This window comes from Zophobas morio, unplaced genomic scaffold, assembly GCF_036711695.1.
Source record: "Zophobas morio isolate AGI-343-1 ecotype UQ-CSIRO unplaced genomic scaffold, CSIRO_AGI_Zmor_V1 ptg000011l, whole genome shotgun sequence".
Lineage (NCBI taxonomy): Eukaryota > Metazoa > Arthropoda > Insecta > Coleoptera > Tenebrionidae > Zophobas > Zophobas morio.
Window position 1 is genome coordinate 12,544,886 of NW_026972116.1, and position 27,401 is coordinate 12,572,286.

At 33.4% G+C, this 27,401-nt stretch overlaps 2 protein-coding genes across 6 annotated transcripts in view; one reads left to right on the forward strand and one right to left on the reverse strand.

The window, feature by feature from the left end:
- The window catches only part of LOC135126953 (spectrin beta chain, non-erythrocytic 1), an 80,522-nt gene extending 53,523 nt beyond the window's left edge, over positions 1-26,999 (reverse strand). For 3 of the 4 annotated variants that reach the window (XM_064053207.1, XM_064053208.1, XM_064053205.1), the window contains exon 1: positions 1,295-1,394. In XM_064053207.1, coding sequence (XP_063909277.1) covers positions 1,295-1,331 — 37 coding nt within the window. In that variant the 5' untranslated portion in view covers positions 1,332-1,394. Of the gene's footprint in view, positions 1-1,294; positions 1,395-26,816 lie in introns of those variants that run through there. The other variant, XM_064053209.1, reaches the window with a different exon arrangement.
- LOC135126503 (uncharacterized) lies at positions 8,995-11,218 on the forward strand. 2 transcript variants are annotated; one of them, XM_064052522.1, is made up of 3 exons: positions 8,995-9,300; positions 9,940-10,358; positions 10,417-11,218. In XM_064052522.1, the coding sequence occupies exons 2-3, from the start codon at positions 9,945-9,947 to the stop codon at positions 11,212-11,214; spliced, it is 1,212 nt and encodes a 403-aa protein (XP_063908592.1). In that variant the 5' UTR covers positions 8,995-9,300; positions 9,940-9,944; the 3' UTR covers positions 11,215-11,218. The 2 variants fall into 2 exon arrangements, with proteins under 2 accessions (XP_063908592.1, XP_063908591.1); XM_064052521.1 differs by lacking the exon at positions 8,995-9,300 and having other exon boundaries at positions 9,763-10,358.
- Positions 27,000-27,401: the final 402 nt, after the last annotated feature.

A 27,401-nucleotide genomic window follows, 5' to 3' on the forward strand; every position in this document is an offset into this window, starting at 1 on the left:
ACACACTTCTTCGAAGCCCATACACTGTTAAAAAATATTTTAAGCCAGTTACACACGTCCATATCACACCATCCATCAAACTCCATCAAAAAGGAAAGCATAATAACTGCAGCTCTGTAATGACGGTGAACGTCAAAGTCGATCTGAATTTCGAATTCCCAACAAAAGCATATCAATGAACGCAAGTGAAAGCATGAGATTTCGTGCAATCTACTTGCAGTCGTTTCCACATTCCTGATGCACGTGTATCGACTATACAAAATTGTGGACATTGCGTTCTCAACGAATATTTAATATTTACGACGTTGCACTGCGATTCCGTGCACCAAACAAATTCTCCGATATTTCACAACTGGCTAATTTGTGGAGTTTGTCCGATCTGGTAACAGCGTAACTTCTCAGGAAACACGTTTCCATAATAAATAATAAAGTACAAACGATAGAAATATGCGCTTTTAACGGCATACGGTATGAAACGGTCACGAATGGGAACAAACTTCTTACGGAATTACCTCACCCGGATTACCGGAAATGGCTTCAGTCAAATCCGGCGAATTCTTACACTTGTGGGGTTGCTAAATCGACAGTGATTGCAGCCGCATTCCCATAATTAAAAAGTCCCCATGATTTATTCATGTCGCTTTTAGGAGAGTACATTCTCTTGCGAGTTACCAATTTAAATCGTACACATATTCACACACTTTCATCGACTTATTGTTTTCGAGTGGTTGGAAGGCGTGCCGGAACGTTTTTCCGAATGAATAGGTTGTCTGTCTAGTCGAATTATGTTGTACGAAAGAATAGGTACAGTGCAAGCTGCGAATGCCGCTTTTGAAATTAATATATCAACAATATAGCGCGATAAAACAGACTTGTGACAGTCGCAAGTTTGCGACGACGAAAAACAAGATGTTGTAATGTGCATTAAATGATATTACTACACAATTAACGTTCATTACTGGAGATTAGTTCGTTACAAATATTGCTCTGTATTTATTTACAGACGATAACAGTTAAAATACCATAAAACTGATAATTTCAAACAAGTGTATAGCTTGTTAGTTCGACGTTCTGTTGCACCCATTTATTCCCTCCTCATTACCACGAACACGTATTCTAGCACAAAAAGAACTCAAAACAGTGTTTACTTTTCATATTTACAATGTCACGCGTAACTGTTAAAAACGTAACAAAAACCTCATTACGTAAACACGTCACTCAAAATCAGTTACGATTTTTTTTTTCATTTTTTTTCTTTGTTAATCGAACAACATTCATAGCATTAAGAACTTACCTCGTCGATCGTACCACAATTTATTTGAGTCTGACATTTTGTCATATCACATGAATTGTTCTTATGTATGATGATAAAGTCAACGCTGTGTTCGTTACTCGCGCATGCAAACAAATTATACTAAAAATAATTAAACAGTTTCAAGCGTTGATAAAATATTAAACAATATGTGACTTGTGCGATCGGGTAAGATCGGAAATTTAAATAAAAACGGTTCATAAAAAGTATCGTTGCAAATATGGGTGCATCTAGGGTCAAATACGAATTTCTTAGACCACCTTGAAAGAAAAAAACATATTTACGATTATTATGAGGCGGTTATTAATCTACAGCACGATAATAAATTAATCAGAAACTAAGATAATGATAAAGCATACGTGACACCATCCAGACTTGCGAAACTTGCGTAAATTTCTAGTCAGGCATTTAATCAAATGTTCAATTAGTTCATCTAAGTGAGCATTCAAATACCAATCCAAGTTATTTACTTTTACTTTCGAAGGAAATTATTTTTGTAAAACTATTAAGCTTGTATTACATTTTTTGGGATACGTATAAGTGGTCAAAAACCTCAACACACACCTGCAGGCAAGTTAGTAAGATATCCTCAAAATTATAGGGTATAGCAGCACTGAAATCGCCGTTATATTTTAAGAAATAATAATAACAAAACAAGAATCGAAAAAAGATGGCCATAACGGCATTTTCTCAGCCATTGGAACGCAACCAGATGCATTCTCATAAACATGTAACGTAAAAAAACAAACACGGTAGAACCAGTTGTTGACATAAAGAACACTTAATTTATTTAGTTCGTTTGTTAAAAAATAAAACCCACTGTTAAGTTCGCTGAATTTTGGCCAAATGAGCATGAATACCTAAGGCTAAGCGATTCTGTGACTTTAAATTGCCACAGTTTGGTCCAAATTTATCCATTAAAAAAAAAGCGGAAAATTTTAAAAGACTATAATCAAGAAGCACTCTTGTCGATGATAAAGTAATTAAGGAGAACACTCGCACCAGGAACTGTTCACGTTTTTATTTAGCCAAATGATTCACGGTGAGTGATAAAGGTAAAGTGTTTTATCGTTTTAATATTAAAAATGACTAGGGTCAAATTTTCCTGGAATTTTTGAGAAAGCTCTTTGTTTAAAATTTTCGCTCGTAAGCGACGATCTTATCATTTTTTAATTATTAATTGTAAACAATTCTAGCGATATGCTTCATTCTTTACTGATTAAAACTGATGAATGTTCGTTTATTTCGCATCTTTTAAGTCAACTTAATGGAGCACGAAATCAAGGAGCAACGAAATTAATCGATCCGGAAACAAGGTTTTATCCATCAGGAAGTGGACATTTATCGCTCAAAACCTGCACGATGTGTATTATGAATGAAATAGTCAAGATGGTAAGTAAACGCAGCTCTGTAAAGGCACAGTTACACAACTGTTAGTTTGCGAAGTCGAGCTTGACAAGTCGCATGTGAGATAGACCTACATTTACGATATGTTATAATTTCGCAGCCATCTCTGTTTAAAAATTACGTACAGTTATGCCTTTAACTCCCGTCGAACTTCTTAAACGTTTCCAGTCCGACACTGCAGAGCGCTGTTTTAAACCTCAAAGTGCATATCAACCTGAAGCCAACCCTGGTACACACAAAATTAAAAAATCGCCAAAAATGTTAAAATGCAAATGCATTTCGCCCACAATCTTTTTATTACATTAGTCGCGTTGCAGAAAATTCTATAATTCTATAACATTAACATTCGATTCGATTATGGTTTCAGCGTGTAATGATATTCAGTCACAATATACCCAACTGTTGCAAATGGGACTGGAACGGCAGTGTCATGGAGATTTATTGGTGATTACCATACACACGAACATATGTATATACATATACGCCGATTGAAACTGAGTTTACCAAGTTTTAAATAAATTTTATTAATAAGGTACAGGTAAAAGTGATTTTCTTGTTAAAATATACAAGACTATTTTTCGTGGTCTCAAAGAAAGTTTATTTTATAATACATCCACGCAGAACAATTTTTTTGATAAAGTAACGTCAGTGATATCATTTATAAATAGAAGAAACAGAAGCGAACCAAGGTTTGAGCCTTATGCCACTCCAAAAGCTGGAATATACACTATAAACAACTTTTATATTTAAACATTGCATGACGTTTTTTCTCCAAAATATATGACTAAAATAATTCGTGAAGTAGGTTGAAAATACATAAACTTCGCATATATTTATTAACTTTTATGCAATTAGTAAATAATAAACACATAAAATTTGCGTTAAAAACTTCATCAGATGACGCAATTTGCATCGCAATTTTGTGTTATTAAAGTTGCCTATTTATATAGTGTTATCTATGGTCTTGGTGCATAATACAGCTTTATCTCGAACATCCTAGTGTGAATAAAAACAAAACCATTTCTTTGACAAACATTTAGCATTTCTTCGCATAACCTATTATTATGGGAACTTGCCGTACAACTATGCACTTGCAATAAAAGCAACCATGTTATAATAGCCTGAAAAAAGAAAACGGTTTAAACGACCGGTGCTACTGCTCTAGTGCTTTTAAAGTGCAAGAGCTTCCGTCTACCCATCTCCCTCTCTCCGGCCAGACTTCTTTATTGCCTCCAGAGGTCGATTGAAGCTCGACCCAGCGACCTAGCTTGCATTCTTGTCGACCGACCTGATGAACATCGCCACAACCCCTCGGGCTAAATGATGTCTTCGATTACAAAGACTCATCCATCGCCCAGACGTCGCACAAACAGGCCAACGTACCCATGACATTTGTCGCGGTAGTACTCAAACGTGGGACAGTTCACTTTAATTGGACGAAAATATTGCACGTGATTAGTGATGTCGTTAACATTGTAATTTTGTATAATTAACCAAATTGTTCATTTTCGCGAAGTATATTGGAATCGGGTGGTACATAAACAAACATGTATTCAATAACAAATTGTACAGTTGTTTCTACAAAACCCTCTTGGTATCTGAATCACACAACAAATTCGTCATACAAGTTGTTTTCTTTTAATAAAGATTTAGATTCAAGAAGATTTAGGATTTAATGAGATTTAAGGAGAATTAGACGAGCCGTTTCAAAACCTGTACATTTAAGTGATTCCAAAAAATAATAATAATAAAATTTGGGATGATGTCCTCTTGATTGAATCAATCAGATTGTCATTCTGTCAATCTTGCCCTTACACGATCAATAAGATTGTCAATCCTTCGTGAGACTGTCAATCTGATTGATCGTGTAGGGTGCCCATAAGAGACCCTGGATTAGCTAGGACTCAGCTTATAATGTAACTTCCTGCGAATTTTTGTGGGTGTAAAGCGCCTGGACCCAACTTCTTGACTGACAAGCTCTCAATTTCCAATAAATTTAATCCTGTCTTCATCTTCTTATTTTCATGCGTAAATTAAATTGATTGCCAGTGTTCTATTGGCTTGTCCTTAAATTACTATCTTAATAATAGTTATTCTACATTTTACCTTCTAGATGTTTATCCTTTCGGGCGAATTGCTCTTATAGTCTTGCATATTTGTTTGTTTAGTTTGTTTACTTTTCGCCTCTTGGTTCCTATTTTTAAATCATTCGTTGTTTTTCTACACGTTTGCTTTGTTCTTACAATTCCTGTACCATCGCCTTATTTGCTCTGTCAGTGCTGTAATTTGAGCTCTAATCAGGACAAGCATAAATGTTACTAGAGAATTCTCTGGGGTAACCTCGTTTTACACAAATCAATTTAAGACATCACCAAACCAGCCATTGATTATATAAAAGTAGTACTGGGAACACTATTTCTCTATGTCTTATAACTAGAATGTTTAGAATCCTTTTAGAACTTACTTATATCAATCGCAACTAACATCCGAATTCCCAAATAGAAGAAACTTGCTAAATCTTCTCTAGTTTCCGTGCTTTATTTCAGTTCTCTCTTGGGCCTCAATTCTTCTACATTTGGCCCGAACTCACTAATTTCTCTCTTCGCTCCCTCATCGAAATCGTAATTCATCCATTTCTTTCTCTTCTTCAAATATCCAAAAATCAATTACGATGTTTCTTAAACCTTTTCCGGGCTCGAGTTTTTCCATCCCACTAATTCGTCATATACTTTTCTGACACCATGTTACTTTCAACGAAGTTTTGCTTTGATCCAGCCTTCAATTTTTAAGTTTTTTAAAATCCGTAATGGCCTCTTTTATCCACGTTTTCTTCGGTCTTCCGTTTCTTTTAGTTGAAATACGTCTTTTTGGTAAACATTTTTTCCAACCGAGAGTTTGGCGTCTTTCAATATGACGCAGCCATTGCATTCTTTACCTGCGCAAATTCAGTGTATCAGACGAAGACAGCAACACAACTATACCAGAAGTCGTAATTGGTACAGTTTTACAACACCTTTCCAAAATTAAAATTCTACTATGGTTGGCTAAGATCTTATGATAGTAGTGGTTCCTTGTACAATTATTGCTCTAGTTATTACTTCTCCTTCTCAGTCTATCATCAGTCTTCTTTATCTTCATCATGTTCACAGCTTTTCCTAATCTGATTTTTTCAGTTACTAATGGACGGATAAATATTTATCTATTATTTGCATCCATTGGGTATATTCGACAATTTTAATTTACACAACGTCCTCGACCAACAATCGACGTAACAATATTAATGTAATTTTGACATTTACAATAGGACACTAATCAGTGTGTATCAAGAAAATAAGATAAGTATCAATTTCTTAAACCTAACACCTTCGGGTATTGTAGGTTTTTGATTTTATATATATATATATATATATATATATATCAATTTCTTAAAGAAAATGAATTACTAAATTTTAGTTATGTTCTCCATCACTAAATCAATCATCAATCAATCAAATGAATGTTAGTGTCGTACCAAAATTCCCAAGAATTCTATTATCTAATCGCAAAAATTGGTCGAAAACTATTTCGACCTCGCCCTTGAAGTATAATCCAACAAGTCCAGCTCTTTAAAAAAATTATAAAATTTGATTTTACGATTTCCGTTTTGAAATAGCCTCTGTAAAGTAAAAACCAGAGGCATAAATGACACCGATGCAGCCCCTGCGCCGTAAGGACAATGTAAAATATATTTAAAGCACTTAACTAACGGGATAAAATGTCCTTCAGCACTAGGTAATAGCAATCTGAAGCTCAACTGTTTATTTATGTTTATACATCGAAAGAATGTCACGTAGAAATTAGTTTGATTTGAATGAGATTGTCTTCTCAAAACAGAGGACTAAAATTATTTAAAACACAGTGGAACAAATTCAACAAATTCTGAGTATTATAATTCTTATTTTATCATTATTATATAAAGACGTCCCACATTTACGAGAAAATCAGCACTTTTTTCGTACTGTAGGGGTCATGAAACGTCGAGAAAATATAATATAATACAGTGGCGGCTCGTCAGGGGAGGCAGGGGAGGCAGTGCCTCCCCTGGAAAAATTGACTATTAGTTTTTGTTTTAATATCTGTTAACTTCAAATATATTTTAAAGATACAGCAAATAACTTTTATGGAACACTGTGATTTATTAAAACGCGTCTTGGTAACATATTTTGAAGTACGCGCTTTCGACAGGAATAAGCGCTGATCATCGCCGTGTAGGCCAGCTTCAGACGGAGGCATGCCTCAGATAGACGGATATCTTCAGTATGATTAGTCAGTGGTGCTAATATGTTTTTGAGTAAGACAATAGTCATCAGTGCTTTATCAAAGCGCCAGCGGAGGCACCAACGCCTACCGTCCTTTAGCCAATCAGATCGAATTTTTTAATCTCACGGTGAAACTGCACAATGCTGAACAGGGATGCTGAATGCATTTAGTTGTGCATTAATTAGACGCGAGGAAAGGTGTTCACTGCATGTGCATTGCCAAGGTTATTTATTAAAACTTTTAAGTTAATTTGAACACAGTAGGACAATGACAATGTCAGTTTTGCAATGCTGATAGCAACATAAGAATCTATAATCTCCAGAATTTCTTATAAAGTTTAAATATTTAAGCACGGTTTTCTTACGCCGAACAATTGTATGTCAAAGATTTAGAACCTCTCATCCAGATTTGAGCAGAACTTTATTAATTAATTGATTAATATATTTAAATTAGCCCTAGATCATATGAATTAATATCTAACGCTAATAAAGCAAATTCTGCAGTCTTTAAAGCTTCTCGTTGGTTTGTGTGAAGCAATTAAATGTTTTTTATTCGAGAAGTGTACCCATATAGAGATATGTTACTGACTCAGGGCTATTTGTATTGTTTTTGTCTTTTAACAAAAGTAATTGCCAACATGTTAATTAATACCTGCTGATTTTGAAACGAAATTGTTGCTTCACCTAACGAAAAGACCACGAGCCGCTACTGATATAATATAATATAATTTTCTGATTTTCGATTTTTTGGTTCTTCGATTTTTTAAGTTTTTCCATTAATTTGTTGATTTCTCAATAATTGTAGATTTTTTAATACTCAATATTTTGGTTTTTCGATTGTTGATTTTTGAATTTTTCGCATTATTTCTTCAATTTTTTCGAATTTTGAATTTTTGGCTTCACGGTTTCTCGTTTTCGCAATTTTTTCTTTCTTGGTTTTTAGGTTGATCGATGTCTTGATTTTACGATTTTTCGATTTTTTAAGTTTTTTCATTTTATTTTTAAGATTAGCCGTAAGTTTTCTTATTTTAGCCGTGTAGCTGGTGGCAGGGAATAAACCCTATTTATTGCGTAAAATATTCCTTGCCGTTTTATTTTATTCTCGTGTTTTCGCGGGCGCTCACCACCTGAGATCCGTGTCTCTGGATTGAGAGCGACCCCGGCATCGATTTTTCGTATTTTTGACTTTTTGGTTCTTCGAATTTTCGATGTTTCAATTTCCAATTTTTTGAATTTTCCATTTTTGATTTCTGGAATGTCGATTTTTCCGATTTTTTTCTTTTTTGATTTTTAGATTGATCGATGTTTGAATTTTCCGATTTTTCGTTTTTCCGATTTTTTAAGTTTTTTCATTTATTTTTTGATTTTTCCATTTCTCGGTGATCGATTTTTCGTATTTGTGACTTTTAGGTTATTCGAATTTTACCCATTTTTCAAATTTTCTTTAGTTTTTGATTTTTCGACTTCTCGATTGTTGAACATATTTCACATGGTGATTTCTCGTAGAATAATGTTTAAGGATTTTACAATTAAGCTCCACCCCTCGACTTACGATGAATAAAAGAACTGCGATAGGGCGGGTCGGCGGGGCTTATATTTGGCTTTTTTTTCTTAATATTCATAGCCACCTTTTCACAACAAGAAACTTAGAACTTTATATGGATATATAAATATGGATCGATATTTCCTTATACAAATTTTCCATTTTAAACATGTTTTAAGTATCATATTAAAACAAAAAGGCAAAATATATATTAAATTATTCGTCCGATGGATCCGATTACTACAATAAAAATAAACTATAAAATTTCACTGAGCAAACTCATCTTCATGTTAAAACTACAAGTGGATGGTCAACCATAGGTAATGGAATATGCTGTGCTGCACATTTAAGCTGCAGTATAGGTATTTAGCAATATTCTCAGATGACGTTATAATTTTTTTAGGGGCACTTGAGTAAACGAATTCTCCACACAAACAAATGGAAACAGAAAACTTGTATTCTCTTATTTTACGAACTACTTCAAGAGAACATGACATATAAGACGTTCGTCAAAAAGATCTTGTCTCATTGTCTCCCCCAGAGATCTCCGAGAAGTAAACTCCAACTAAATTCCTTGCAACTTAAAAAAAAACATTAAAGTAGTACGTAGTCTAATGAATGGATTGTGAAAAGCGACAAGGAGCAAACACGGATGTCAGGACACCAAATGTTTTGTTCATGTGTACTTTACTATCTACTAGCAAATTTCCAATCGAATACATCATGAGAAGCTAATACAAGTATGTGGTCTAAGGTTATTTAGACAGAATCCAATTTTTTCAGGGTGCCTCTTACAACATATGATCCAAAAGTTTTCACATCAACACAGGCTGTGATCACGGTACGCTTAGGTAAATTAATCACAGCTTCCCTTTATCTGACAACTTTTAGATCATAGATACGGTATTATACTATCCTCAAAGATATTTGGCGTTTATGGCTTTGACGTTTAAAGTACTTTATCTACGACTCTTTAATAATAGACGCATTATGTACGTAACTATAGATACATAATACCCCATATTAATCACTAGTGTTTAATGAATATTAAACACTAGTGAATAATGGATTTATTTCAAAATGTCCTAAAATACTGTTCCTTTTTTTCTAGAAAAATATAAACGTCAAAACTATGTATGTATTCGTTTTTTACGTGTTATATATTTAACAGTTATTATTCTGTGTAGGATTTAAAATTTAAATTTACAATCTAAACGGAATTCGTATTTCGCGATTGTAGATTGTAGATGGCTCTGACGTTGTTTACGTTGCCACCTGCTACTACGGACGCTTAGCCGCCATTGTGCGTATTGTTTTGAATTTTGATTTCTTGCGAAAATTTATTACCGACGAGTGTTTTTATAAGAGGTTATCATCAGTTATAATGGATGAAAACACTGAAAATCTTCCTGGCACACCTCCCGAAGTGGCAGAAGCAGCTGGTGCTGTTAACCTGTTACCAGAGGAATCTCAAAAATTGTATAAAATAGCGTACAATCAATTCATGAAGTGGAAACAAGAAAAGAAGATTACCTCATTTTCCGAACGGGTGATATTAGCATACTTTGCAGACTTATCAAGTAAATACAAAATTTCTACGCTGTGGACTTATTACTCCATGCTACGAAGTACTCTCAACATCAATCATAACATTAATATAGAACAGTACCATAAATTAAGAGCATTCTTAAAGCGTCAAGGAGAAAATTACCAGCCAAAGAAAGCGAAAACGCTTAGTCCTCAACAAATAACTAAATTCATCACTGAAGCCCCTGATGTAAAATATCTAGCAACGAAGGTAAGAAATTATTGTTTCAAAATTATGTTGTAGGTTCTCATTTATTATTTTTTTAAAGGTGGCTTTGATAATGGGCATAATGGGTGCATGTAGGACTCAAGAACTGCATTCAATGCGAATTCAAGACATCAAAGATTTGAATTCAGCTTTTTTGGTAACACTGTCCAACACTAAAACAAAGATTAGAAGATCTTTCACAGTAACTGAAGATTACTATTTAATATGCAAAAAGTATCTTGATTTACGTCCAGCTGAAGTGCAATCAGATGTGTTTTTCCTTAATTACCAGAATGGTAAATGTACTATGCAGAGACTAGGTATCAATAAATTTGGTGGTATGCCGAAAGAAGTTGCAGCATATTTGGGGCTCCCAAATCCAGAATTATTTACTGGACACTCTTTTCGTAGATCCTCGGCTACTTTATTGGTGGATGGTGGAGGGGACATAACCGATTTAAAACGCCACGGAGGATGGAAAAGCTCCTCCGTGGCAGAGGGCTACATAGATAACAGTGTGAGATACAAACTAGAAACATCAAAGAAAATTTTTAAACAGGTGAATCCCTCGTCAACACCATGTACATCAATTCGAGCTCCTGTAATGGCAGAAAACTGTGAAAACATAGAGGAGTATGCTGCTGTAAACTGCGATAATGTTGTGATGAATCCATCTCCCCCATGTACATCAAGTGAAACTAATTGTGGTTTAAGAGAAACTAGTAATTTTGTTAAAAATTCCCATTCCCTCAGTAGTAATGTCAGTGTTGACATGAAAGGCAAGCCAATACAGATTTCAAACTGCAGTGGCCATTTTACATTTAATTTTCTTGCTAAGACAAGTAATAATAATAATTAATTACTTATTTGTTTTGTTTATTGTTTCTGAAATAAATTATTATTTGTGAAACGTGTATAATTTGTTTAGAGTCGTAGATAAAACGTCGTATTTAACTAGCGCATAATGGCTATTATTCACACGGATGATTTACACACTCGCCTGCGGCTCGTGTGTAATTTTCATCCTCGTGAATAATATGCTACATTATGCGCTTGTCAAATAATATACTATTACAGCCGACCCTTCATAAAACTTAGTAAATGTAAACCATGCCACGTGCCAGGGACGGTCGAGACGCGAAGGACCGGACTCAGAGTAATTTTGTTTGTTAAAATTTTTAAAAATTATTGTCTTACATTAAATAGTGACAAATAAATAAAACAAAATAATAACAGGCCATTTAATTAGTATTTTTGTAACAATTTATTTTTAAATACTTTTCGAAATATTGTAGCAAAAAATTTTGCCGGTGATCCCAAAAACATATATTTGTAAGTAGAAATGCGGTTTGTAGCAGAAGCTACAAAACACAGTGCCTTCTTGAAGAATAAATTCAGGAAAAGATTTAATCTATAAATTAATTTGAGTTATCTTCGACATATTGACACACGTGTACTGTTTTAAATGCTTTCAAAGCAAACTCAAGTTGAAAAGTAACAGGATAACGTCTCAAACATACTTTTAATACACTTAAATAACGGAATTTCCGAAAATAATAAGGGACCGGATTTAAGTCGTTAACCACTTCCAAGAAATACTTCTCAAACAATATAATCCTTAATGCTTGTACCTACCTGGCTTCGGAGCGAATTTGACACAATTATTAGAAGTGTTACACACTCGAAAATTTGAGAAACAATATAAAATAGATGCTATGGCGCGAGATCGTGGATTTAGGGTGATTAGACTTCCGCCGTACCATTGTATATTTAACCCCATCGAACTAATCTGGTCGCAAATGAAAAATAATATAAGAAGGAATAATACGGCACCAAAATTTAGTAGTGCAACAATTGACATAATTAGGGAAGAAGCTTCCAAAATAACTGCCGAAATGTGGGCCAATTGTGTACGACATTCCACAAAAGAAGAAGACCAGTACAGGGCACGGTTGATAACACCGTTAATTATTAATTTAGAAGAGTCGAGTGATGATGACAGTGACTATTTCGATGAATAAATAAGCAGTAGTAGTTAATAAGTAAATAGTTGTGCTGTAATAAAAAATTATTGAGTACAAAGTTACTTTGTTTTTACTTAAAATAAAAAACTCGAAAGGCGCAGTTGTCGGTAAATGCAAAACTCAGTCCTGCCCTGTGCTTTTACCAGAAAAGGTCTTTTCAGGTAGGTATCAGTGAGCGGGTTTAAGACATCCGGTTGTGACGGCCTATTGAATTATAATGGGAGTCAAATTGGTGTGAAGTCATAAACGCCAAATACGTTTGAGGATAGTATACTATGAAATATGATTAAACAAATTTGATTTTTCTAATCAAATTTGGTTAACTAAGGTGGACGGTAAATGAACGATCGAATAAGAAACCAGAAGCGGTAGCATCGAAGTAGGAAATGTGCCGCCTCCCAGTTTTAAACTTTACTAAATGCCCAATTTGATTGGCGGTGCATAAAAACCGTAAGCAATGCATTTTATATGGGAGAATTCGCGGCGGTGTTGTCACTTATCCAAATTTCTGTAGAAGATAAAATTTTGAATAGTTTTTTGAAATATGACGCGATAAAAACAAAAAAACGCGATTTTTTGAAATCATGAAAATTCAAGAAATAATTCGATTTACTATAATATTTTAATATGAAAATCAAGTTTTCGACACGAATAGAAGCGGAATAACAAAAACTTTATGATAATAATTTGTGTAAGATTCATCTATCAACTTTTTCAGAAATCGGTAGGTTTCTGGATAATTGACGACACCGCTGCGAATTCTCCATTTACGAGTTTTGCAAGTCAAACCGGAATGCACAATAGACCGTACTTCAACTACGTTAGTTGAATTCCATTTTATAATGCCAACGTGGTTGGCGAAACGCGTCGACAATTTTTGTATTGTCGATGTTGTGCAGTAATAAACGTTATGAAATTATTTTGGTTTACCAGAAGGTATACAGCTATAAATAAGTCAAAAATTTCACCAAGTTTTCTACATAAATGCAACACTTTATTACTCTTTGCACATTTTTCATCGTTTATCGCCCAGACTAAATCACGTCTCACAAACAAGCCAACGTACCCGTGACATTTGCCACAGTAATAATCAAACGTGAGACAACTCAGTTTCCTTGCCGCAAATGCTGCACGCGAGCGACAAATATTGCTAATAAGCTCGTACTTACCACAGTGGGCAAGCGATTTAAAAGAATGGATAAATGTGGAACCAATCCGTTGGTGTGTAATGCATGATTCATGCATGTCCGACAACTTAATTGCGGCAACGGTTTATCTGCATGTAGGATAAAGAGTTAATCTGTTGATTTCGTTTGCATATTAATTATCTGGATGGATTCACACGACGATCGATAGGAAAAAAAATCACTTTTGGCGGTACGGATGCTCAGGAGTGGTAACAGATTGATGCTGCGATAAGATGCTATCACAAAGAACCATTTGAGTATAATTATAGTCGTTGAGTAGATCTAATATGCTGTACAAATAGTCGGCAGAGGAATTTGCGGTATCTAGAATGCGATCGAGGAGGTTTTAGAGGAAACCATGAAAATTTAGATTCTTGTAGTGGAGAGGCAAAAATTTTAAATTCAAAATAGAACAAAGTATAAGGTGCTTAATTAAACTAGACCAGCTTAAAAAATCTTATCTACTAGATTAGTTTAACCGTTACAGAATATGCTACAGCGCATTTCTTGCGTAAATTCAATTAAATTTTTGTATCAGGTACATCAACGTGTGGAAGTAATTGATTTAACAGGCTGTAGGTCAAAAACATAACACCGTAAACTTATAAAAAAAAAAACATGCTCATACTGTATCTAAACCAAGAAGTCCATGTAACGAAAAATCACTCCATGATGCTATTCTGGTTAATTACGCATGTGGAGCAAGTACTTCTGTTGTGTTGATGCATGAATCAGCATTGTTAATTTTTCAGACCTAAAAATACCCACATCACAATACATTAATTTTTCTACTTTTTTGTTACACCATTCAGAGTCGGACATCAAAACAGTCACGTTCTAATTTACATGTATAATGTGAAGGAGCACCTTATAAAAGCTATTTTTTACATTAATAACGTACTGGCTGTTGAATTATGGTGGTCACATATAAAATTTCCCATAAATTATACTTATAAACAAAATAATTTCAGAAAAATATAAAAAGTTCTTTTAATGTCTCATCGTTTTTAGGAAAAAAACCTAATTGTTTGTGGAACGTTGTCACGAAAAACCACAGATAATTGCAGCGTTGATGGATCTTTTATTTTGTAAGTATCATTTTTAAGAAAAAAGGTTCACTTGTGCTCTCAAAAGCTGGCCAAAAATAACTACAACTAAAATGGTAAGTATCACTTCTAGCACAACATACGTTAATTATATCAAGTATCGAAAACGTGTGAAACAGACATGCAAAGCGATGTTTCACAGAAACGCATTTAAACTTTGTTACTTCCTTAGTGTAAGCTAGGGAAGTTTTGTAATAGAGTCCATCCGGCGAATGGCTAATTTAATGCATTTTTCGAAGTTTCATAGCTCGTAGATTATGAAAAAGTTGATCTCCCGTTTCCGTCTGTCTGTCATATGTTGGCGACCTTATTAGCCGAGAATCTCCCAACTAATGGGCAGATGGTGTGATTTGGTTAAGGCCAGCCGCTACGTTTGTCGTATCGGATTTCCAATACATTTTCAGAATGTAATATTTCCATCACGACTTATTGTCGTGACATTTTAAATATGTATAACCTGTCCGCAACTTTCAAGGGAAGTTTTGTTAAAAACAGTTTATCATCATAATCATTTAAAATTGCTGCATCAAGTATTTTTAAAAATTAATATCTCAACTATGTATTTATTTATGGAAATTTCGGAACGCGGTTTTCAACACTGTTTTCAAGGACAAAACTTTAGAAATGGTACCAGACACACTGTCGACTTTTTTTTGTTGGAAATGAGATGTAGCAAAAGGCAGCTTGTGTCTTGGAAGCGGCTGGAAGCTTCGAAAGTTGATCCTACTTAGATGTGCAAAATAATGCAAATAATACAACAAAAATAATTTAAAATAACTTCTGTTGACTCAGTGTTATTTTTAATTATTTAATACCATTGTTATTTATGTATAAGAACGCCAGTTTTTACATTTATAATTCATAATTACAGAATTAATTTTTTATTTCATTCAATACTTCCAAATTTTATTTAAAAATACAACTGTTGCATAAGCTGGCGAATTTTACTTTTTAATTTTGTATTTTTTTTTCAGTATGTTGATTTAAAAATAAAAGGCGAATTTGATAAAATTAGAGTGAGCACGGTTCTATGAAATCAAGTAATGTAGTATTTTTTTCCAGAATTTGAAATAAAAGTCACCCTTACTCTTCACAGTCCTAGGTGAAAATTACATTGTCGTACATAAGACTCACATTTGTTCAGTTATTAAATTAAAAAAAATTGCCCAAAGAGTTTAGACAGTACTTCCCTGTCTCTCAGAACCGTGATTCCATGCCTATAATTGTGTCTTCATCAGATTTCTGCGATGGGATATTTTAATAAAGTAGCTTACGCTCGAGAGTAGAGTAAAAATATGATTGTTTGCATTTTTTTAAGAGATTTTTGTAAAAGCACAGGGACCTAAGTATATTATTTTACAAAATTGAAATGACGTGTACTAACCAAAACTTTTAGAGTGACGTCATTAAAGTGTGGGTGGGGATGATAAGATACATTTTGGTTAGCATTTTACATTTGACAAGAATTGGTCTAGTAGTTTCGAAAACAGACAAACAGACAGACAGACAGACAGACAGACAGACAGACAGACGGACGGAAACGGGATGTCCATTGTTTGTCCTCTAGGAGTCATGGAACGTCGAGAAAACATGAAAGTAACCAATCCTCGGATGAACCCTATTAGAATACTGCCTTCATTTACGCTCGGGAAGTAAAAACTATAGGTTCTACTTGGACACTAGAATAAATCAAAATTATTCTTTAGTTTTTAATTTTCTTTTCAGACTATGAAAAAAATGATGCACATTACGACCTTTTTAAATGCAATTTAAATAAAAATAAAGTGTACATTGACTAGAATAAAATATTTCCAACAAAACGAAACACTAATTTTCTTTTGATTTTTTTTTTTCTTTCAACGCGTAAGCTTTGATTTTCTCGACGTTTTAGGACTCCAAAAATATGAAAAAATAAACCCCCCCCCCCCCCTTTCCGTCTATTTGTTTATCGTCCTTCGTCTGTGTGGATTTTATTTTACAGATAATCTCCAAAACTATTGGACTGATTGTTATCAAGTTTTATTTATATATTAGGAATATAGCGTACGTCGTAAAACGATAACCAAAATTTGTCTGATTATCTTCACGAACAATTTGATGAGGGTACCTAAAAATTTTGCTTAATAAATATGCTATTTAAATTTGATATAATCCCAAACTTGTGGTTTATGAAACAAATCAGTTTTATAATTTTATGATTTTTTAAGAAGCTGTATTTGTTCGACTGTACTTCGAGGGCGAGGAAAATTCTGTTTAGGATCCTACACCAATTTTTATTTTAAGAACAAACATAACAAAAAATTCATTAAAAATATTGTAGTAAATTGTGTAAACATAAATAATTTATTGTTCAAAACTCTCAGAAAGATGATTCAACTACAACATGGAGAGTTGAGAATGTGTGGACATACGTGGAAAACGAAAATTATAAAAACTTAGTAAAATATAAAGCGCTATCAAAAACTTAATACACGTAACAAAAATCCTAACTTTTGATTTTTCTTGCTACTTTTAAAGGTTTAATTTCAAAGAATTGAAAAATGAAAAAAAATTAAGTCATTGATTTTTGTTTTTTTAATCCGATTTTTTGCCAACCCTAATTATAATTATTGTGATAACTTTTGCTTCATGATGAGGACGTATATTGATCCTATCTGAATAGGAATTTGGGGAAACAACTGAAGCCCAAACAATTTTGACAAACATATACTTGGTCGTTTTCTAAGAAAGGGTCACCAACTTTCTAGAGATGACTAAATAAATTTTAGTTAATGATATGTAATCGCTAAATTAATATCCGCGTCCTCCTAAAATTTCAAAGAAGTTCGTTATATAATTTCCAAGATAAATGGTAAAATTTAATATTCTAAATATATATTTTTTGGAATAACCCATATGTTTAAAACCAACCAGCAATGATTTACTAAAACAGGTACAACTAAACCAGCGTGTTCCAGTCTATTTTAGACCCACGGCTTTGTCACTTCTCTCTATAGTTTTCTATTTTTAGCTATTCTTGTCCAATTCTTCATTTTTTTTCTCTCAGATCTGTCATAATTGCTTCTCTCCATCTATTTTTCCGTCACCCTCTCTTTCTGTTCCCTTCCTGCAATTTCCTTGATCTTATTCTGTCAACAATTTTCTTCAAATGGTTCTTCTAATAAGCAAATTTTTTGTTGGCGATTTATCATTTCCATAAAAAATGTACGGCACACTTAAAATTCCAGAATAACAATACTTTTTAATTTTATTACGGACAGAAAGTTGACAAACAACGGAAACGGAAACATGCACTTTTGCATTCTACCAGCTGTGAAACACCACGGAAACATAAAAATTTACACAACACAATATAAAACAAGGAAATGAAAATAATGAAATAAACAACAAACCTCGAACTATTAATTCAAATCTTCAAAACAAAATACGTCAGACGCATTATAAATTATGCTAAATTTTGTTAAAATGTGTATTATAAATTTTTCAACTTTCCATACAGGTTTGAAGATCCTAAGAATTCAAGGTTTGGCAAATTCTTAAAAAAGGTTGCTGTTTATTGCAACAGGGTGTCCGAATCGTAAAAAAAATATCGGATTCAAGCTGACGGTGAAGTGAATTTGGGGGAAAAAGTGCTACAAATTTTTTGACTGTTGGGTAAAAAATTCATAGGCACACTTGTTCTATGAATACCTATAGAATCCTTACAGACCTTTATAAAAGTAACATTACAAAACGAAGATCATATAAATTCTATTGCGCCACAATTTTTTTTTAAATATATATTTATCATACTTTCTTCAAACTTTTTACTAAAACTGTACCATTTGAGATAACGTTTCTAAAACAGACAACAACAGGATTAATCACGTAATAAGTAGATAATCCCAAAAATCTAAACCGATAAGAATGTAATGAGACACGTACGTACATACTTCTCTGAGAAACATTGGAGAAACCAAAACAAATACGATTGTGAAATTCTAGTCACGAAAGGATGTTTAAACACCGTGCCATGTATAGATACTACGTATATCTACACCTAGACATTAAAATCGTAAGTTTGCTTTTATGGGTACGCCGCTTTGATAATAAAAAACGACCCTTTGCAAGTTGGAAAAAATTCCAACCTTGAGATATCGATGCTTTCTACTAGCTGAACACCCTCCCAACAGTGCAGGTAAACAAACGGCTTCTACCCTAAAGGAGGGTTAATTTCGAAGAAACATTCCAACGGTTGTAGCACCCACGACTTTTCGTTCAATTCATTTAAAATACCATCAAGATCAGGTTTATTAATACAAAAACACGTCCGCGTAACATTTCGGTTCTGAATCATACTACAACTATTTCAACAAATGCAAACAAACCTACTATAAAGTTGTAGGTTATTTGCAAATGAATAAAGAAACGCTGATCTCACACAATGACAGTTGCATGTACAGTAGGCGTAAACAAACGTAACATCAAGAGATTTTGTGTTCTGCTTCAGCATTGAAGTCTCCACAAAACTTGTTTTTCTTCCCTTCTGTTTACTACAGCTTCATTTTTTCACGGTGCAGTTCCAAATTGATAAACCCGTTAATTTGACTGTTATTAACTCTCACCATAAAACGTGTCAGCTTTGTCATTTCAATAATAATGAACTGCACCCATACACGTTAAAAAACGAAAACAGGAGAAACCGCGTTTCTGTCTATACCCACTTACACAATCGTCATTTTGCAACCTTTCTGCATACACAAGTAAAAATAAAAATGCATTATTCATGCAGGATAGAACATCACTTACAGCTAACGTTGTTTCTTAGTGTGAACGAAATCGATTATAAAACTTTGCAACCTAGTAACACAGAAGTCGGGTTTCACATCGCCAAAGAAAAATACAAAGTTTGTATTGTTTTCAGTCCACCTGTCTTTGAAAGGATGGAAAAGTTCATTGCTAGATCAGGTTTCTATTGGACTTGGTGACTTTTACCGAACAAGAGATTGTATTTGCATTGGAGAGAAACTAACTGCTGGAAATTTTGTTAAATTGACGAGATCGACAACTGAGTGGCCAAAGGGAATTATTAAATTCGAATATTTATCGGCAATGGAAAAATAATCTTTCGAAAAGGGTCACAATGCACTTTTTTTTTTTTTGATTCGTAAATTAAGTTTATACAACATGAATAAAACATCTGACTTAAAAAAAATATAATAATAGAGACATCCTTGACGTGAAATCGTGTGTCTGTACTACATTCACATGATAATCATCGAACAAAATATAAAAAAACACAATAAAACTGTATAACTTAAGAAGAATAAAAAACTGAACAATAATTGTTTTAAAAGTTTTTGTAGACTTCTCAATTTTTTTCAAACAACATTAGAAATGTAATTTCACGAACAGCCAGATGTGGCAAAAAATATCAATGAAATGTCGGTTTACAATAATTTAATATCCTAAGCACGTTTTATTGAAATTTTCGTACGGATGTTAGTTACCTGCTTGAAACACCGGTGCCCCAACGATGTTTCCTCAGAAACAAAGTTTATAACTCACACTAAGTAATTTATAAAAATATTTACTACGTAGAAATAACTAAAACGATATTACTTTAATTGAAATAATTTGTAACTTAAACCTTACCTGGTTAGTATTGTCTAGTATTTGATAAGATAAGACTGATTTTGGCACTTTTGACATTTTCAACCATTTTTCAACTATATCCGAAAATTAGTTGAAGACATTTTCTTGTAGATTTCCAGAAGTCATTTTCAGCTTCATTTCTTTGGAAGTTCCTACATACCGTTTTTCCAAAATCGCTAATTGAAATACTGCAATTTTTACAGTTTCGTCAAAATAGCTCGCTATAAAATTTTTGTAGATAAAAAAGGAAATTATTAATTTTTGTTCCACAAGATACAATTATTTCAAGAATGTACTTTGTAGTTTTTATATATTTACAGAAACGTTTAAGTTTTGTTTCTTTGGCACAATAGAGAAGTCAGGGCAGGCCAGGCCACGTTAGGTCAAGTCAGGTCATGAAATAAGAAATGAATTTTATAGCAAACAGTATAACAAAAAAAAAAATACGATTAGCGCTTCTTTTTACTTTTTTCACATTCTAGATTATATTATTATTTGCCCCTCTCACTCGACATAAGAACAAAATTAGCCCCGCCCACCCCACCTGTCTCTTTTTCAGTGATTGATTGTATCTGATCTGAATGAAATGAATGGATCTTATACTGAACAGAAATAAAGTTAGTCGTTAGAATGAGAAGTACTTGCTAAGATAAGACGGATTTTGGCAAATGACATACCCTCCAACAAAATAGAGGGTGGGTGGGTGGGGCTAGTACTTGCTAAGAGAAGACTGAATTTGGCAGATGACTTACCCCCTAAGAAAATAGAGGGTGGGTGGGCGGGGCTAGTATTTGATAGGATAAGATTGATTTTGGCACTTTTGACATTTTCGACCATTTTTCAACTACATACATTTATCCGAAAATTTGTTGAAGACATTTTCTTGTGGATTTCGATATCCAGAAGTCATTTTCGGATTCGGATATCTTCGGAAGTTCCTACCATTTTTCCAAAATCTCTAATTGAAAAACGACAATTTTTACAGTTTCGTCAAAATAGCTCGCTATAAAAATTTTGTAGATAAAAAAGGAAATTATTATTCATTTTTGTTTCACAAGATACAATTGTTTCAAGAATGTACTTTGTAGTTTTTATATATTTACAGAAATGTTCAAGTTTGGTTATTTGGGACAATAGAGAAGTCAGGATAGGTCAAGTCACATTTGGTCAAGTTAGGTCAGGTGGATGAACTAAGAAATAAATTTTATTTTTTTTACTTTTTTTACATTCTACATAGATTCTATTATTATTTTCCCCTCCCACTCGACAGAAGCACAAAATTAGCCCCGCCCGCCCGCCCTGTCTCCTTTTCAGTGATTGATTTTATCTGACTTGAATAAAATAAACATACTAATATAATATAAAATTAGTCGTTAGAATGAGAAGAGGGGGGTGGGCGGGGCTAGTACTTGCTAAGATAAGACTGATTTTGGCAAATGACATACGTTCGAAGAAAATAGAGGGCGGGTGGGTGGGGCTAGTATTTGCTAAGATACGACTGAATTTGACAAATGACATACCCTCTAAGAAAATAGAAGGTGGGTGGGCGGGGCTAGTATCTGATAAGATAAGACTGATTTTGGCACTTTTGACATTTTCGACAATGCCAATGTGGTTGGCGAAATACTTAAAAAATGTAAGGTTTACTGGACATAGAAGAAATTACCTAAAAATTAGATAAATTATATGTTCATGAAATGACCCTAATAAATGTAGACTTTTGGTATTTTCACAAACATAAATGATTGTATAACACCGTAAGCCAATTTTAGAACTAAAAATTTAATTTCAAAATTGTTTGATTTCTTTCTATGACGTTAAATTAAAGTTATGTTTATTTAGGTTCTGATGCGGAGTAGCTATTATTCTATATATAATACATATTTGATTAAAACACAAAAATTACGTAAGTTAAAATTTCTGCTGTCAATAAATTAAATACCCCCAAGTTTACACTAGTTAAAGTCATTTTGGTTATGCAAACGTCACATTCGTCTCAATGGCAAACTTTGGCCAACATATTAACCCCACGTTGTTCCAAATGTTACACAACGGAAAAACCATCTTCAGGATAACCACGATGCTGTGACAACTTCAAAAAATTTAGATTTATGCACAAACATGTTGACGCTGTTAACATTTCGGGTTTCCGTTTTAGTATGAACCGAAATAAACTATTTATGTACCCAGAATGTGACCTTTTAAAACATTTTTTATTTGTAATAAAAAAGTCGCTTTTATAAGATGTTAATTAATTTTGTTAATTAATAGATATTAGTAATTTTTACTTTTCTCTACAGCGCCGTCTATTCCAAAAGGAAGGAACTACAGCTTTGAAATGCCGTTTTCTTAAAATTGGTGGAAAAAGGGTGACTAGTTGGACTACTAGCTCTCAATATACGTTGTTGGTTTAATTTTTAGTTTCTGTGATGGCTAAGAATTGCCTCAAAACAAGAAAACAACTACAAACAATAATTACAAAAATATATGCAGTATATCTATCTGTACACATGATAAAAAGTGAGGTTGGTTATACTGCACTTCTTGGATTTTTGTTCATTACATTTGACAGCGACGAGATTAAATTAAATTAATTAAGCTTTGAGTTTACTGGAAAAAATACAAAAATTGATTACATCCAAGTTCTTTGCATTAGAATGACATTGACAACGTTTTATATTTTTTTTCACTAGCAATCATTAAGCATGCAAATGTCGACTCATTTAGAGGTAGCAAATTCAACTTTTGCGACCACCGGTTCAAAAAGAAAAATTGAGGTTATGTACGCAATGTTTGATGTGATTATTTCTTAAAAAATGAACAAATGTGTGCTACAAACATTACTTGAGTATACGCATGGTAGTTGGTAGACGGTAGAAGATAAAATGATTAACTCAGCGACAAGTATAAACGGTTTTCTTCGTGTTGAAGATTTAGATTAAGTTTGATTAGAAATCAAAACAAAATCATGTTGCGTCAAAAAATTGAACGTTTATTTTTTCAATTTATTGTCTTATGGTTTCTACTAGTGAAAAAAATAGTATATTAACCACGGTTGCAAAGCCACTTCTAGACCTCGCGCTTCAGAGCCCTCGACGCTGCGCGTCTCGGGTTCTAATTTGCGCTCGGTCTAGAATGCTTGGCTCTGCAACCTTGGCTAATAATATACTATTAACCCCTAGTTTTCCACCAATTTTTTTCCCCCGAAGTCCAAAAAAACACCTTACACCCAGCAATTTTCCAAAATTTATACTAGGGAGTGGACAGATAGAAATAATCCGGACTTTATTTAAATATCTTAATAAGAATTATAAGAAAAAAAGCTTTGCGCTGACATGGATGCTTAATAACTGAACCATTTATGTCTGCTTAAATTTCAAATAAATATAATAAAAATAAAGGCGAGAAAAAAAAATGTTTTTACTTCCAGAGCGTAAGCTAAGGAAGTGTTATAATAAAGCCCATTTGACAAAGGACTACCTTAACGCTTCCTCGACGTTTCATGGCCCCAAGAGTACGAAGCAATAGATCTCCCGTTTTCGTCTGTCTGCCGTTTGTGTTTGTATATTCATTCCGATCAACAATTCTATCACGTCATCGTCAACTCAACAGTTTGCGTAGTAAAGAATATTTGAATTTTATTAAATAATGTACACCTCTACTTGTGGGTCATGAATCCACCTGATTTGTTTATTATTTTTATAGTTTAATTCTTCTTCTATTTCAGATACACAATATGAAGTTCGTGCCGATCCCGATCCCCCGGCATTTTATTGTTCAAATAAAGAACCATTTTCTCGAAAATCTAAGAATACACAAATGTTGCACCTGCCTATATTTAATAATAATAAGATAAATATTATGATAATGGCAGCTATCGCCCAAAATAATGTTTGGACCATTCCCTCTATTGTAACTGAATTAATAAGTCCTCTCCTTTGTTTTAAGAAGGCAAAATCAATCAAATTTCATTTTCCTTTACCCAAATGCATACTTTGATCTGATGACGCTGATGTCAAATTCTTTCGAAGTATAGATAAACATAAACAGTCGAAGGTAAGCACGTGCCAAGAACACAGTTTTCCCATTAGTAAATATATTGTCCGCAACCCAGACATATCCTTATTTAAATTTTACAATTTTTCGAAGAAAGTGTATTTAATCGACTGTACTTTAAGGGCAAGGCGAATTCTGTCCAAATTACCTTAGATTTATTTTCTTTCTGGGAAGTAGATTTTTGCAGACCATTATTTTTTTAAAACTTCGATTCAATTGAGTAAGTTCTATTTGAATAGATATTTTTACTAAACATAAGCAAATGTAAAAGCAACATAAGCTACTCTACGTTAACGATTTAGCTCCTAAATGTCGCTACCAGTTTTGTCCTGAATTTAAGCTCCATAACAAAAATTAGTAGATCTGATTAGTGACTGTGGACGTCTATTTTAAGGTCGAAACCAACAATGCTCCACTTTCTAATTTATCTGTTATAAATAATCTAAAATCACATTATATTTTGTGACAGTGATTTTAAAAGTAACTCCCTGAAATTAACCTCAAAGTCAGTGTGTATTGGTCACATTGGAAACATTTCAACAGTATACCACTATTCTAACACTTTAGACATGGACTGGCTCTACATCAACCTCCAGTATAGAGTTAAAAACAGTTTTTAATTAATCTACATCATTTCTAATTTTTAGTTCATTAACAACGTAATTAAAATATTTGTTCAAAATAATGTCCGTCTGTCGCTCCAGTAAAAGACAGTAGCTTTCACCAGTAATGAACTAATGACATAAGAAACAGCAGCTTGTTTTAAAATTCATAGTCAAGCCCGAAGAACGTCAAAATGTGCGTAAAAATCGTACATATCTTTTTCTGTTTGTTTAATTCTGCTACTTTGCACCTAAATATACACATATTACACTAAACTGCTTATTGAAATGATAAATTGCACAAACATTAGTATAATCTGTCCGGTGTCATTGCCATTTTCCTAAAATTCATTACTTAAATGAAAGTTTGTATGACATTTCAAAATTTTTAATTTTTTGACATTCTATTTCATAAATTTAAATGCAACAATCCAACAATCTACACGTTCCCGAGATTTAAATTCAGAATACAAAATGTTCATTAAGATTGCGGTTTGCAAATAAGTACCACATCCATAAATCATTAACAAAGAAAAATATATTTTTATCGGAGATCATTAATATCCACAGAATGCTGATTTAGGTACTTGAAACACTTCTTTTAAAAGGAACTGATGTGTTTCAAAACATTTTTTAACTTTTTCTTTTGGTTTTTATTGCTATATTTATTAGCATAAAGTTAGAGATAATTTTAAAGTATCATACAATTATTAGAAATTTAAATTCTAGTATCGAAGGAATTCAATTGTGTAAAAAATATGTAGGTGTTCAATTAAAAATTCAAAACAAGAATGAGACATATTCTTTATGTCTAACCAACGATAACAATGTGTAAAAATTGCGACGTTGACAATAATGCAATGAAAAATGAATCTTTGTTAATGAAAACAACCTACTGTAAAAGTTCATATCATATTTCCATTCTGTTCTATAGATACTATTTAATTTTGTAGTGTTAAAACTATGTATCGTTCCCAATTCAAAATAACACTGATGTTTGCAAAATGTAGCAAGGTTAGTGGCAATTTTTTCTTATTTATTGTCTATTTGACTTGTTTTCGACATTTATCTCAGAATTAACTCTCTTGACATGTTCACCAGATTTAGAACATGTTCGAGTCCGCGACAATAATAAATTTAAATTAATTCCAAACATGTCTTCAATAAAAGACAGACCTTTGACACCCAGAACCTGTGCCAACACTAATCTCTGCAAAATGAGGTTCAAGGTGTGCAATGTCAAAAAAAAAACATCATCGCTTTACCGGAACCCAAACAACTGTACATCAATGAAAATAATAAATCGTCGAAGAAAAAGCAGGGCATTCCGGATGTCGTTGACCCATTCATACACACATCTTGACGTCATCGTCTGCAAAGCAAAAGATAAATAACTCTTTAGGTATTCGGCAGGCTCATAGACAATGTCCTTGATTGTTGGTATACTTTGCATAATAGCATCGCAGCGTGCTGTACCCAGGAATCCTGAAGTGCCCTACCTAAACGTTAGAAACGTCAGACTCGACACAGACTCCTTGATCGTGCTGACATACAAGAAACAAGAATTTGCCGCGCCTAGGTATCTTGATTCTTGCTGTTTTTATCCGCACTTGACAATAACAATTCCGGCATTGACTTCAATTACGTAAACTAAACCGCATTTATTTCATTTTTATGCGAAAAACCAGACCGATGAGTCTTCGTGCCAACACATGCGGAATACCGGACAGCAGGCATGGGACAGTTCATCAAACGTTTGCCGGAACGGTAAATCCACATTTGTTGTTACCGGTTTGTGTGGTATAAGCGAAAATTATGGCGTTTTTCTTAAGCAGATCTCAAGAAGACTTACCTTTTAGGACGAAGTTGCGCTGCCGTTTATAATCCCAAACAAATACTTGAATTTATCACATAAACACAGTTTGACAAGATCACAATCAACACACTTGAGATTTGACTTTTAGTTCATAACGTTTCAAATTTGTCACTATCACGTAAAAATTTAACAACAGAGCTTCGCCGCGTCTTCTTCCACGCTTGCGTTCCGTAGATTTAACTTTATTCAGCATCAACAGGTGGTCCCTACCGACACGAAATGCTGGAAGTATTTGCAGCGCGCAGACGCACTGAAGTCGACCTGCCTTTAGAAATTTGAAATTGACAACGTATAAAAAATTAGTTTTTTAAGTAAGCGTACAAAACTACATATATTGTTCCAATACTTACTTTTAGAGTCCACTTTAACTCACAAATATACGATTTTCAAAGGAACGACGGTGTTATTAGAAATGTGATTCAACTAGCAATTATAGTCTAGATTTTTCTAATAACTAGGTATAATAAGTTTAAAAACTATTGACGTAGGCACACTAACATACAACAAAATTGTATGTTCTAAGGAGTAGTTTCATTATTTGATATAGAGATGTTTTCAAAC

Excerpts from the sequence above, each read along its gene's own strand:
- LOC135126503 (XM_064052522.1), top strand. The coding sequence starts at position 9,945 with ATGGATGAAAACACTGAAAATCTTCCTGGCACACCTCCCGAAGTGGCA. Across the intron at positions 10,359-10,416 it reads TAAAATATCTAGCAACGAAG|GTGGCTTTGATAATGGGCAT; the intron begins GTAAGAAATTAT and ends ATTTTTTTAAAG.